The sequence below is a fragment of the Trachinotus anak genome, unplaced genomic scaffold, assembly GCF_046630095.1.
Source record: "Trachinotus anak isolate AG129_WGS33_773 ecotype Australia unplaced genomic scaffold, CSIRO_AGI_Tana_v1 ptg000009l, whole genome shotgun sequence".
NCBI lineage: Eukaryota > Metazoa > Chordata > Actinopteri > Carangiformes > Carangidae > Trachinotus > Trachinotus anak.
In genome coordinates, this window is record NW_027273860.1 from 12,318,256 (window position 1) to 12,332,073 (window position 13,818).

Consider the following 13,818-nt stretch of genomic DNA (forward strand, 5'->3'; position numbering starts at 1 on the left):
TCTTGTCTGTCCCACAATGTGGTCTCTCATTGAATTTTGAAGTCATAAATGGACAGTCCAAAACTGCAGAGCGGGTGGTGCTTTAGAGGTCCTGAGAGGACAATAAATCATTTGGTCACACATACTGTAGCTACACCCGGGCCACTCTGGATCAAAGAGCTCTTTCAAGCATCTCTGTACCACTCAACTAGGCTACTCAATTATGAAGTGCGAGGAGACAGAGGAGACCTTCTGTGTGGGAAGGTATATCTATGTGCTGCATAATCCAGTTCAGCCTTCCACCAATTCCACCAATTAACCCTGGTAAAATAAAAGTACAACAACCAGATAAACAAAATATCTATGCTAAAATATATGCATTCCTATGCACTGTGCCAACACCAGGATTTCATGTTTTACTTTCCACTGGGGATATTACATCAAATATGTGCTATCTATTTTTACATGAAGGATCAAGTATAATTTGAGTATGCATATAAGTATGTTCCTGCCTATTTATTTATTCTACTTTGTGAACATTTTTCATTTTCATCTTGGTAGTGGTGCCATTGCTGTGGCGGTCAGTGAAGAAATAAATAGGCTCATGAGCAGAAATGACACTGGTACTTCACTGGTTCATCTTGCAGCTCACCAGATTTTTACCTAATTTTCTCTTGTTTCTAATCCTTTGAGTCCACCGCAACTTGATATTCACTCAATGGTCATAAAACCAAAGCTTGCTAGAGATTGCCCTCTTGTGGTTGCATTCTGTAATGCAACATGTCTGAACATGAACAACAGAGTAATGGCAGATTGCTAAATTAAGTACACTTTTCCATCTTGACTGGAGTCCAGTTAAAAGATATATTGCATTTCAGAGCACAGAACACTGCCCATGCTATCCAAGAGAGTTAAGCAACATTCACCCTGAAGGTCCCACAACTACACAATGAAAATACCACCATTTAGATGATCTCAGCTGTGCTAAATAGATCAATGTAAATTTAAGATTTCGCATTTAAGAAATTGATTCTAAGAAAGGTTAACAGCAAACCTCAGGCACATTGATCATATCTTCCTTTGGTAGTTCCCCCCAAACTTAACACTTTACTGAGTGAGTCCACCTCTGGCCATATGGTGTGGAACAAGGTGGATGATTTACTGAATGTCTGTCTGCCTCCTTGTACTTGTCAGACAATGACTATGAGCGTAACGAAACTAACTAACCAAATAAAATAACTGACAATCTTTTTATTTTCAACGTGTAGGCAAAGGAATCGGAATAAAAGCTGTTATTTCATATAGCACAGTGGGTTTGAGCTATTTGTCAGTTTTGCAATGGATTTGGGGAAGTAAATAAAATGTACATATACCATTTTATATCATCATATACCATTTTATATCATCATAGCTATTTTGGGTGTAAAATATTCTTCATTCTTTTATCTTTTGAAATATTTCCCTCTGAACTGCAGTAGAATACAACCAAGAAGTCTTACTGAATGTAATTATTTCAGGAAAGTGATCATACCTAAAAACCATGGTACTATGAGGACCAACAGCATAGGCTACGTGTAAAGAGTTCTGTCAGTCCTGGTATTTATTTCAACAGACATTTGCCTTCACTGGCTGCACGCTGGTCGGACTCCTCTGAGGGTCTGGAGATGCAGGAGACCTGTGCTGGGTCACTGGATGGGTGGTCCCCCTGACTCTTGGCTCTCCGCTCTTGCTTCTCGTTGCTCACCTGCGTCCCCGCAGAGGCAGATGTTGTGCTGAGCTGACCGACGGTTCGCCTGTTTCAATGCCTCGTCCCTCTCCAAAGTCACCAGCACGGTCTGCTTTAAAACCGCTTGGTACTTCTCATTCATCCGCTTTACCGCAGGCTCGTAGCTGTTACATTGAACCTTGAGCTTCCTCATCTCCTCGATGAGCCTGTTTTTCTCCTGGACAACACGCTTATGCTGCAGCCGATGGAAGTCTCTGGCTTTCTGGACCCTCACCAGGGTCTCAGCCGCTGCGGAGGCCGCCAGCCTGTACTCCTCTCTCTCCCGCCGAGCGTTTTTCAGTTCGCTTTCCAGGCGCTGATTGTAGATGTACACGTCCGGTACCACACCGACCCGCTCTGCATCCACCAGTCCTTTCTGCACCATCTCGGTCCACTCAGTCTGAAAACAGTCAAGTGTTTCTGTCATGTTTTTTTGGATGAGAAAGTTGCGTAAAAAGTCATCCACAGTTTCGTCTTGGTGTGTGTTGACGGCTGCAATGGCCTCGGAAGCGACCCGACCGCTGGCCTCTGCCCGGTTTTGAATAGCTTTTACCGTCGCTTCCAAGTCTTCTTCCCCTTCTGTTAAACTCCAGTCGTCTTCTAGATATACTTCCTCGTATTTAAAGTCATCATCACTGTCACTGGGAGGACTCACGTCCTCTTTCTCTTGATTTTTGTTAATTGCGCTCATTGCTTCATTTGACACATCCAGAGTGAGAGGGTTTGACGTTACCAAGGCGACGACTTGGACGTTCAACGCGAGATTTCACGAGTTCACGTTTGCAGCATTCTAGTCGCCATCAAACAATCATGGCGGACTACCGAGAGGCGCCCTTGGCCACTCGGCCAAAAACATTGGATCCAAATGAATATTTCAACCTTTCGCCGCTGCAGAGACGCGCCGAAGAAGAAAGGGGGGCAATACGAGCGAATCTGAAGAGGCAGTATCAGACGCAACTCAATAACCCGCACAGAAAAGAGCTCATTGTAAGTGGCAGCCTGCTGGGCTAGCAATGTCACCCTTGAAAAGGGCCGTGTCTACTTGCTGAGATGCTAACGGTAGCAGTGGGGGCACACAGCAGTCGCTTAAATCAAAATTTATACAGTACAGTGTTCATATTTATTTCCGAATTTCTGAGCTTATGTACGAGGCTGTATGAAAGCAACGGCATCCGAAACGATCTTGCTCTTGACTTAAGTTTGTGAATAACGTTAGCTAGCTAACACACAATGATTGGAGTCGCTCTCATTTAAGCCTCGGCTGCTCTGACATCCAATGTTACACCTAGGTACCATAAAGACTTTAGGCACAGGTCAATACAGTGTTACTTAGTACTAGACATGATTTTATATAGTTGTGATGGTATTTGCTACATATTCAGCTCCTCAAGCCCTGCAAATTATTTACCCTCTTCCAGACTGTTAAATCCCCATCTACTTCCATGAGTTAGGAGTAATCTGCTCATTGCAGTCTGTAGTAGCCCTCTTTTTAATTAATTCACGTTGTCAAAATGTGTACATCTACCACCAAAAATGTTACACTTTGTCTGAAATTCTTAAAATTGTTACACTTAATATTTACTCAATATTTTGTACTTGAATTATTTAATGTTGTCATCAGTTTATGCAGAGTGATCAATGAAACTTTGTTGCATACTTTTTTTCTGTACAGGAAGACCCTGCACTGACACGCTGGGTGCATGCACGTGCCAACCCCTACTCATACTTCAAGCCCACATACAAGACATCTCTGTTGGGTGTGATGTTTGGAGTTGCGCCTGTCGTATTCCTCTACTACCTTTTCAAGACAGACAGGGTATGAGACGTGACGCAATCAACTTGATTATCACATTGTTTAATAACTAACGTGACTCCTGTGGCTCATTAAAGGTGCTGTACGTACGTTTTGATATCACTAGATAGCCAATGTTAGCATTAACAGCTGTTTACTTATCAGTCTTGAAGAAACATTCAGAAAAGTTCAGCATCAAACTTCATTCTTTGCTCACCAAGAGCTGTCTCCAGTGGTGGAAAGCAACATCAATGTTGACTCTTGTTTTGCCTCTATTTCTACGACTTCTTTTCTTCCACTTAAGTTAGCATGCTAACCAGCTAGCCCCAGTACGGCCTGCCTTTTAAAATTACATTGTCTCACTGTAGAGTCCAGTCTGCCCTCAGTTCAGCATGTGAGGATGAAGAAGTAGAGCTGCCCAGTGAGCGTATTCTACCCTCTTGTCTTGTAATCATTACAATGGTTGAAACTCTTTGCCAGCAACTATTATCACCTACAACACTGCCAGCAACAAACCGGGACGTTCAGCAGCAGAGAAAACATACATATAGCACCTTTAAGCAGCATACATATTTTTTCTGCTGTGTCCTACAGATACTGTGGCACATGTTAATGTTTTTATCATTTAGGGAACCATTTATTTACATTTTTTGGTCCCATTGACTGTTTTTATGATATATAAAGAGCATGTGACCAGACCAGAGCCAAAGTTGGATATACACTATACTTTTTCTCAGAGACACCATTATACCATAGGCATCTGAATTTTACTTCCGGCCCCTTCTGCTGTCTTCTTCTCAGTGTATCTATCTGTTGTGTTATTGACGAAACTCAGTGCAAAATTGGTGATCAAATCACCAATGATTTTACTTGACATTAAGCATAGTATTGGCGAACACGAGGTCATTTTAATATGTTACAGCACTAATATCACTTAGCTAATCTGATACACTGATAATAATACTATTTACAAGAATATTTTTGCCTAAAAGAAACCTAAAATGTGATACTTGTCTATGAATGGCTTCATAGACATCTGAAAAGCTTTTTAGTTGTGGATTGGGGCTCATTTCCTTGTAGTTGCACAGTTGATCTGGTTTTCTTTTTATCACAGTTCCAGCCACATTAGAAATAAGTGCTTCATTTGAAATGCTCCCTTCCTTCATTTTCCTCCCCATTGTCATGGAGATTCACCCTCTAAACCCTCACCAATAGAAATTCCAGCAAGAATTTGCTGCAATTGTCACACTGCTGGGTGATCATATTCGTCTCCCTCTCTCCACTGGGAGGAAGAAAAACTGCCTGAAAATCATAAAACGCTCACTCATAAAACATGCGGCTGAGAAAATGTCCAGAAGGTGAGGTGAGGGTGATATGACTTTGTTGCTATGGAAACTGTACAAACCTATCATCTGTTTGTCATCTGTTTTACAGGCTAAGAAGATGGAGCAGATTAAGGCTGGAACCCTCGAGCGCAAGTTCAGTTTGTCATCATGAGCTTCAATGTATAAAGACCTACTGTATGTTGTAGTGATGATGTCGGTGCATGTAATTATTATTAACCAAATAAAATTATATTGTCAAAAACAACAGTGTGGCTTTGATTGCTGCGGCAAAAGTGTGAGTGATAGAAAATAGACATATAAGATTGTGAATGTGCAGTTTTCTTGCAGTTTTGTGACTTGTGATTTTCTTCTAGGACGCTGTCTATAGAGGCTGACTTCATATAATGTCCTTTACGCTGTCTGATCAGTCACTGAAACACACATTTCCACAGACAATCATCATTCTATGTCAAAAGCACTTACCTGTCTGTTTAATGCAAGGTTGCATAAATAGTGAATTGTGGACAGACAGTGCACGTTCTGTTATTGGTAAAATAAGCCGTTTCACCAATAACCACCGCTGCAACTGTGGTTCAGCATATGTTCAGTACTCTACTGATGCTCTTTTACCTTCCTCCATCTTTGTAACATCTAACAATCACAACCATGCTGAATCGCACAACCCAAGGCAAAATTGACGAAGTTGTTTTATATGGTAATTTTAAAATCATGTTCATGCAGTCAGCCTTAATTGAGGTTTTACTGTGGGGCTTATATTTTCAATATAGTATATCTAACCTGTTTGTTTTTAATTATACATAAGCTCAAATACCCTACACTTCCTCTTATAATAATACAATTATTTTAAAAAGACACAGTTTTGAATAATTGAACATTTTAATAATATTGCAAAGAGGTGTACTCAGTTTTTTTTGTATACTGTGTATTTAAGGTTTGCAAATATTGGTCAGACCACTGTATCAGCAAACCCGAGTGTTGAACTGATATGCCTGTCTTTAATTTCTCATCATCATCTTTGCCGTTTTATTTGTAAGAAAAATGTTATGTCTTCTTTAAAGATTTACATAGCCTTACTATAAAATTCAGTTTTCCAGTAAACAAAGGTTTGGTGATATCTTCAATGTCCAAACTGTTAGAGTGGAGGAGATACACAAAGTGCACACATGTTCAGCATGACTGACTTGTGCTGTTATATGTACTGAAACAATTTATGCAGCCTAGCTGTAATTTTTATTTCCAAGTGGAGTTGTCTGTATAAAATAAATTCTAAATTTCATGGCATACTTCAATCCTTCAGTATTTTCAGTCAACAAACCTAATCAAAAAACACAAAGAAAGCCAAGTTGCACTAAAATTGGATTGCTGGTAGTTACGTTCAAGAAAGTGAAATTAGGACTTTCATCTTCATATAACAACTGTACTTGGTTAAAACTTCATCTTAGTCACTTTGTCTTTCTACTTTTTGCTGGGCTTCCAGTTGGGGTTGAAGTGGCTGCGAAGCGGTTCCCAGCACTGGTAGTAGCTCTTGTCAAGCCTCTGACATGTCTGGAGACCCCACTTGGTCACTGCCATACTGAAGGATGACTCAAACATAAAAGCCTTGAAGGGAGAAAGAGGCACAAACAGATATAATCTCTCATTGTGTTCTGCAAAATCAAAATTCTTAATGGCCAATTAACCTCATAAGTCTTTTTTTTTTTTTTTTTTTTACCATGGTGCCCTCAGCCACCCTCTCAGGTTTCAGCTCAGCAGTGCTGTTTTTCTCGAAGCAATCAACATCCGGACCGTGTGGGGTCATGATGCTGTGGAGGCTGGCCCCTCCTGGCTGGAAACCCTCCTCTTTGGCCTCATAGTGGCCTTTGATCAGACCCATGAATTCACTCATGCAGTTACCTAAAGTCACAAGCAGGAGAAGCTGTAACACAACACTGTGTTGGGTATAGTTTAGTGTACAAAAAGCAAGTTGTAACACAGATTTCCACTAGATGGCCTTATAGATCTGTGGTAAAAACAGACAAAAGGTACTGTGGTGGGGCCTCGGTTGAGGAATCATGCAGCAGGTGGACGGGCACCACCTACCATCTTGACACCAGTTGAGTAAATGAACACGTTAGGTTATGGCTGATTTTTTTCATTCTAAATTGTGACAATTTGAATTCAAATTCAGTCACATCCTGACAGCCTAGCTCGCAAAAATTTTAAATCTTGTTTTCCACCAAAATGTGCATAAGCCACTTTAGAGGTGAAGCAAGGTTTGTGTTTTTTTGTGGACATACGGTGATAGTATGGTGGGCGGAAGGTGTGATCAGCCACACCCCAACGTGGAGGGAAGATGACAAAATCAGCAATGGCCACACCGGGTCGTGTGGATTTGGCAGTCAGCACAGTGAAGATAGATGGATCCTATAGGCAGATTATAAAGAGAACAATATGTGATGTTTGAGGGTATGTTTATGGGCTGGAGTCTATTCACTTCAATGGCATAAATGAACATAATATGCAATATGTATTTTAAAAAGCACTGTGAATGTGTCTGTGGTCTTAAAAATGACTCTCACCGCATGGTCGAAAGCCACACAGTTGATAACCATGAAGTTCTTCAGGTTGTATTTATAAGGTGTGTAGTTCCCGTGCCAGGCAACCACATTGAACGGAGAAAAATCCTACGTGCAGAGCACAGAACAAAACAAATAAGACGAGACTACCCAAGCTACAAACACAAAAGACTTTAAATTGAGCTTTTCACAGGGAAAAAGGAACAATGAATAATGTCTTTGTAATCTTAAATTCCCAGAGAGAGTACTTCTTGACATAAAGAGGAAAAAAAACTGGTCATAATGAAAAGGGTTGATTGTAAAAAAGGGTGTACTTCTTTCATTCTTTCTTCTCTTTCATTCCCCCTGTTCTTTGTGATACGAGGCTCCAGGTATTATGGGGTAATTGGCTTCACAATCAAACTTTCCCAAACTTTGAGCATTTTGACGCTCGCAGCAGCACAGTTATGGGGGGTGCAGCCGTAACAGTGGGTGCAGAGATATTTCTTTATCTTGATTGTTAAAACCACAGCAATTTTATATAGTTTCTCTGTTCTGATAATGTCACTGCGAAAAAGACATTCAACAGGAGCTCTAAAATCAATACAGTTCATTACAACTCAAGCTGCCTCCTGAGTGACCTCTAAGCTCCTTACACACACGTCTCGTACACACATGAACAGCCAATACTCTCTAACAAAAAAGAAATCCTCATACACATATTCATGCGTACACTTGTGCATAAATAAATTCACACACATAACTAATAAACACCAGACACAACCTTACACACTCTCAATTCACAGTAGTTGCCACACAAAAAGGCCTTTGGGGAACCCAGTGCAGGTAATTTCTTGGACATTAATCTTTGGTAACTCCACTACATTCGATTAAAATGAAGGGAAAAATGGAGGAGAGCAAGCACTTGCACACACATGCACACAAAACACAAACATATTGGCCCAGTCAAGCAAATAATAAGTTAATTTGAGCAATTTCAGCGCTCTGCAGGGGAACAAAACAGCAGGACCAGACGGGAGCAGCAGCATCTTCCCTGAGATGAGGCTCGCGTCCTTATTTTCTTACCCCTGTAGCCTCACCCTCCAGGCTCAGGGAAGGATGGACACCAGGGAAAGCGTGTCAGGTGCAGGCCGCAGCTTCCGCCTCTAACTTGCAGCACATGACAAAGGGCAGATACTCAAGTATAGGCAGCGAGAGAGATGAAAAGTGTTTGTTTTGCTACGAAAAAGACAGTATCTCACCCATGTGTACATCCTACGATGAATAATTACAGTGTGGTTTGACATGGTTTCCACGGTTACAACCCCTCAACCCCCGCCCCTGACAAACCTCTCCTCCCACCTCCTCCCTGTCTCGGTAAAAAACCTCCTGTCAGACATTATGTGTCGATCCAATTATGCGCCTAACAGGACATTTCTGGAGGGGGAGGATCATTCCCCGAGTGAAATATGGTGAAATTAATGCTTAACTTGTGAAAGGTTTTTCCTACAAAGCAAAGCTTCACGGGTACACTGTCTGTAACGCCAGAATGCCTTAACTAATTATGAGTGATTAAGACTCATAAGGGAGTCGAGGCGGAAACCTGCTGAATGGATAACAGCTAACGCTTCCATATTAAATCATCAGGGATGGCAATTCAATCGGTAGGAGCAGCTAATGGATCATATGCTTCACTTGGACAGTTTCCTGTTAGTTATTGTTGCGGTTCGATGGTGTTTACTGAAGCAAACACAAACCTAAATAGGGTAATAGGGCAAGTCTGCTATATGTGTGGGCCCCTGTCATACGGTGTCCGTGTACCTGTGTGAGCACACTGACACACACAGACTGAAATGTCACAAAAAAAAAAAAACACCTGTTGGCAGGCGAAGAGTTTCCCTTGGTACTTGTTGATGACGGTGTAACCTGTGGCCACAGTGCGATCCTCATACCAAGCAACTGGACACAGGAAATCTCTTGGGTTGGCCAGACCATTGGCTCCTGCAAAACATACACACATAATAATACACACGCAAAAAACTACACTTTTATAAACAAGACTAGGTGACTGTGTAGTGTTCTTTGCAGTATATGTAGTGTCCCCCATTTCATTTTAAAGTCCTAAGTTTACGTACTATATAGTGCCCTCAAAAATAGTTTCCATCACTACTGTTCCAATAGTTCCACAATGCAATGAGCCACATTTCATAGATGTGAAAATGGTGCAACTTTCAGTAATGACACCAAATCATGATGATTAGTAAGTCTATTGAGAAAACTACTGATGGTCTATTACATAGAGGGTAGTGAATGGGTGAACGAGGAAGTGATTTCAGATACAGCCCACAGGCTACAGCCATGCTAGTGACTCTGTCCTTGTATACTTAGGTATGAACGTATTAATATATTTACAGGTATAAGGTTTACCATGTTCACAAGTTTAAATTACTCACTACTTTGGCATATTCGCATATCATTGGACAAATTAAATGAAAAGTCACAGGGATCATCAAAGTGATTATAATTAATCCTGAGAGGAACATGAATGTGTTTACCAAATTGCAAAACAATCAATCCAGTAGTTGTTGACATGTTTTAGTCTTGACCAAAGAGGTGGAGCAACAGACCAACATTACCAAAGGAACGAACCGACATAGCAAGAAACAAACATAAAGAGTTTCGTGTGCAGATTCCAAGGAAACACACACTCACAAACATCATACGAACACACACCTATGGGTCCCAGGTCAGGGAGTTCAAAGTGGGCTCCATACACCTCCAGTATATAACCTCTGGTTTCTCCAAACACATCCACACTGAAGCGCATTCCTTGCTGGTGAAAACACGAGAAGTGGTGGTGAGGGGATTTATGGGTTCATGGACTAATGTGTTTGGAAAAATACATGTGTGCTGCAATCACAAATCCTGGTGGTCAAGCTGTAGCTCAAACCTCTTTCCACTGTTATTTATTTTTAAGGTCACTTTGGAAAAGTGCCAAACTATGTCTCTCTCTAAATATGGTAAGTGGGGTGTGGGGGCAGACACAATGGCAGATTTCTGTGAAAACTGGGGAGATGAAAAACATCGAGCTCACCTGGATGACACAGATCTCGTTCGGCTCCACCATCATCTTCCCAAACTCTGTAGTGATCAAGATCTCACCCTGCTGGGGGACTAGCAAGACAAACACACAAAGAGGGCGACAGAGAAAAGAAAATCTGACGGAGAAGAAGGACAGAGGATTGAGCTATCATTGCTCTGGTGATAGATGACAGTGAAAGCATCAACAGCCCTTTTCCTCACCAATCAGAAAGTCTCCATCAGAGTTGTTGAAGCACCTGGAACAGGAAAAAATTGGAGAGCTCAAAAATGATCAGCAAAGCATAACCAAGGATTTTATTTTTCTTTCCTGTTGATATGTGAAAATACATCTATTTGTTACATGATGGGGTGCATCTTCACACAAATACATTCTGACCTGTCAACCATGGAAGTGTTGCAGGTATACACATGGACACCAATGCCATTGCGAGATTTGGCATCCCCTGCACCACAGACAGTATGCAGACCCTGCAAGATACAAATGGTGACAATCCCAATCAACTGACAATCTTTAATGAAACAGTAATATGGGGGAAAAAAAGTTAAACTTACAGCCACAAAGTCCACTTTCTTCTCTGTAGATTTGGGAATGGTAAATGGCAGCCATCGCAGCTGTGAGAAAAACCTCAGAGTCAGAATCTACTTATTCTGCAAATAAAGAACAATTTAAAGGAATGCATTTCCAAGGGAGTGGTGCAGAGAAGTATTAAAGACCGTGAAAATATATGTTCCCAATTAGATTCTTACACCATGAGTTCCTACATGAATTAAAAGCTTTTTGGGGTATTTACATGACTTTCTTTTTCTTTGCTTCGCTAACTGGTTCCTATATGTGTCACCGTGTGTGTGCACCAATCACTTTAGATAAATTTAAATCTAAATGGCTCCTACGCTAAGCTAATTTTTAAATAAGCTTTTCAGGGCCTTTAGCAAGATTGACAGTTTCACTAAATTGAAGCAAGAACTAGATGGGCAGGAACTCTTCCTATTCAGCCTTGATATACCTGGTTAGGATCGGGCTCCACTTCATTCCAGTTCTCTGTTAGATTCCCACATGGCACTGCAGTAAAGGGCTTATGTTTGACAGAAGGGAGGATACGGTACAACCAGCTGGAGAAAGAAAAATGGACCAGTATAAAGTTATTCCTAATGTCTAAGATCTGTTTGATCTATATGGGCTGATGTACGTGTCAGAGAGAGACGGATACCTCCTCTTATTGGCTGGTCGTGGGCAGGTGAAAGCAGAGCCAGAGAGCTGCTCAGCATAGAGACCATAGGGACAGACCTGAGGATTGTTCTGTAGAAATGCAACATATTGCGATTAGACAGGATGTTAATGTTATAAACTGTGTGTAATGCATTGTGGAGGCAAAGGATTGGCAGGCCTGTTTAAAGTTCAGAGGTTTCGCTTTTTTTCCCCAACTAATCACAATACAGGCACAGGGAAGTCTTAAAACACAGGGCACTGGTACAATTTCACTTGTGTGGACATCATCTAGTGTTTTCTTTTGCAGTTACATGAGGGCGGTCCATCAAATAATGATGAAAGTGTCAATAGATGTGAGGAAGGAAAAGCAAGCTGGAGTTGACTGTGTGCCTCTTAGGATAGGATTTTTATATTTTCCTATGAAACATGAATGAGTCACACCAGCTTTTGGTTGGTTAAACCCCTCCTAACTCCTATGGTGTCACATTAAGTATTCATGCAATTCACTTAAGCACAAAATCAATGAATAAATGATCAAATTAATGCCAAAATGATCCCTGAGTGTGTTTTTGTGTGTGAGCTACCTGTCCCTCAGGTAATGATCCGGGACAGCGAGGGTCTTCAGAGGAGAACTCATTGCCAAAACCACTCATGTACTGCAACAAGCAGACAGACAGACATTTAACATTCAAGGGAAGTTAAAGTGAAAAATAAAAAATACACCATGCAGCTTCATTGTAATGCAGGATAAATGTGTTCATGCTGGTTATAATTAAATTTGAAGGCTTGTCATTAAGGCTTGTCTTTTTGTTAATTGTTGTCATATTGATTCACATTAGATCTATGATAAAACAAACTGCAGTTATGCCAGATTTCCCCCCTTGCAGTCATCCATTATTTTTGTGTTATAGAAACAGACTAATTACACTAACATCCTCCACAGTACATTCTGATCAACAGTTTTTCTTCTCAGTTATGAGGAGATTATTATTCCACTATCCTCATTTGGTGGCACTGATCACAAACAACCATTGTCTTCCCTACCACTAAAAAACATGAACTTGGTCCAAGGTTTAGAAATCTTGCTGAGTCATTGTTAGTTGGCAAAAAGCAGACAGACAGACATGGATGGTTTCCATATGTGCACATTAATGAGTCTAACGTGCCTGGGTAAAAACATTTTGGAAGCTCCATTCTGACCTTCATGACAATGTTATGTAAAGAATGATTTTTGTTCAACTTGCACTTTTATTTTGAGTTAGAGTAACAAAAAACACAAAGTTCAGCACAACGTTTACCTTGCATGGATCAAGCATCAAATATTAAGTCATTTCAGTTTATTCTTAAAATTGACTGAAATATTTACAATGTTATAGATTTTAAACATAGCCATCAATATCTTTATTGCTGAAAACAGGTCAACTGGTGTAATTGAAATAATACATCAGTAACGGTTTCCACCAAAACACTGTAGAACCAGCACTGGAGTAAATGGTTCAGAGGTTGTAAAGGTTAGAACATGTGAATAATGTTATTGTCATAATAACGTAAAAGGGTTTCAGATTTGTTCTACTGAAAAGTATCTTTCCCTCTGAAATCTGTTTGTGCTGCTGTTGAGGAATCTCAGACCACATCTGGGCAGCTGCTGAATGCAGCACTCTGATTGGTTGGAGGGAACGCCTCCCTTCAGTCAGTCGGTCTACTTCTGCTATAGTTATGATTTGCGCGTCTGCTGCAAGATGTAGGCTAGTTCAAATGTTGAAGTAGACCTTTTCCTTTATTTCAACAATAATGTGGAACTACAGGAGTTTGCATGCTCATTCCCCTGAGACTATCCTGAAACTTACTGGGGATGTCAGATACGCTCTCTAAGCACTGGTGAATGAGTATTTCCAATAGGTAGGTTTGGAGGAAAAAAAAAATTGCTGCCTTACCTTGAGTCCAGCCATCGTGGTGTCTGTTCAAGCTTTTCTCTAGAGGTGTTTAAAGTTACAAATTCAGTTGCAGCTATTGTCTAACTCTTAATGCATTGCCCTCGACCAAAGTCCACTGCCTCAAGCGTGCATGCCGTTATGGACGGAGTGAAAAGAGGG

The 13,818-nt window shown here is 40.9% G+C and overlaps 3 protein-coding genes across 4 annotated transcripts; 1 reads left to right on the plus strand and 2 right to left on the minus strand.

Moving 5' to 3' along the window:
- Positions 1-1,513: 1,513 nt before the first annotated feature.
- On the minus strand, positions 1,514-2,524 carry LOC139625418 (sperm-associated antigen 16 protein-like). Its single transcript, XM_071485382.1, has 2 exons — positions 2,298-2,524; positions 1,514-2,144 (listed from the first exon to the last, which is right to left on the minus strand). Exons 1-2 carry the CDS (start codon positions 2,433-2,435, stop codon positions 1,665-1,667), a joined length of 618 nt encoding a protein of 205 aa, XP_071341483.1. The 5' UTR covers positions 2,436-2,524; the 3' UTR covers positions 1,514-1,664.
- Positions 2,513-5,126, plus strand: ndufb4 (NADH:ubiquinone oxidoreductase subunit B4). Of its 2 annotated transcripts, XM_071485384.1 has the most exons (3): positions 2,514-2,731; positions 3,417-3,560; positions 4,971-5,126. In XM_071485384.1, the coding sequence occupies exons 1-3, from the start codon at positions 2,555-2,557 to the stop codon at positions 5,031-5,033; spliced, it is 384 nt and encodes a 127-aa protein (XP_071341485.1). In that variant the 5' UTR covers positions 2,514-2,554; the 3' UTR covers positions 5,034-5,126. The 2 variants fall into 2 exon arrangements, with proteins under 2 accessions (XP_071341486.1, XP_071341485.1); XM_071485385.1 differs by lacking the exon at positions 4,971-5,126 and having other exon boundaries at positions 2,513-2,731; positions 3,417-3,566.
- Positions 5,127-5,739: 613 nt separating this feature from the next.
- Positions 5,740-13,818, minus strand: hgd (homogentisate 1,2-dioxygenase). The gene is made up of 14 exons (XM_071485380.1): positions 13,660-13,818; positions 12,310-12,381; positions 11,727-11,815; positions 11,523-11,628; positions 11,071-11,130; positions 10,895-10,986; positions 10,720-10,754; positions 10,511-10,590; positions 10,150-10,249; positions 9,293-9,417; positions 7,441-7,545; positions 7,159-7,285; positions 6,594-6,775; positions 5,740-6,481 (listed from the first exon to the last, which is right to left on the minus strand). Exons 1-14 carry the CDS (start codon positions 13,672-13,674, stop codon positions 6,338-6,340), a joined length of 1,332 nt encoding a protein of 443 aa, XP_071341481.1. The 5' UTR covers positions 13,675-13,818; the 3' UTR covers positions 5,740-6,337.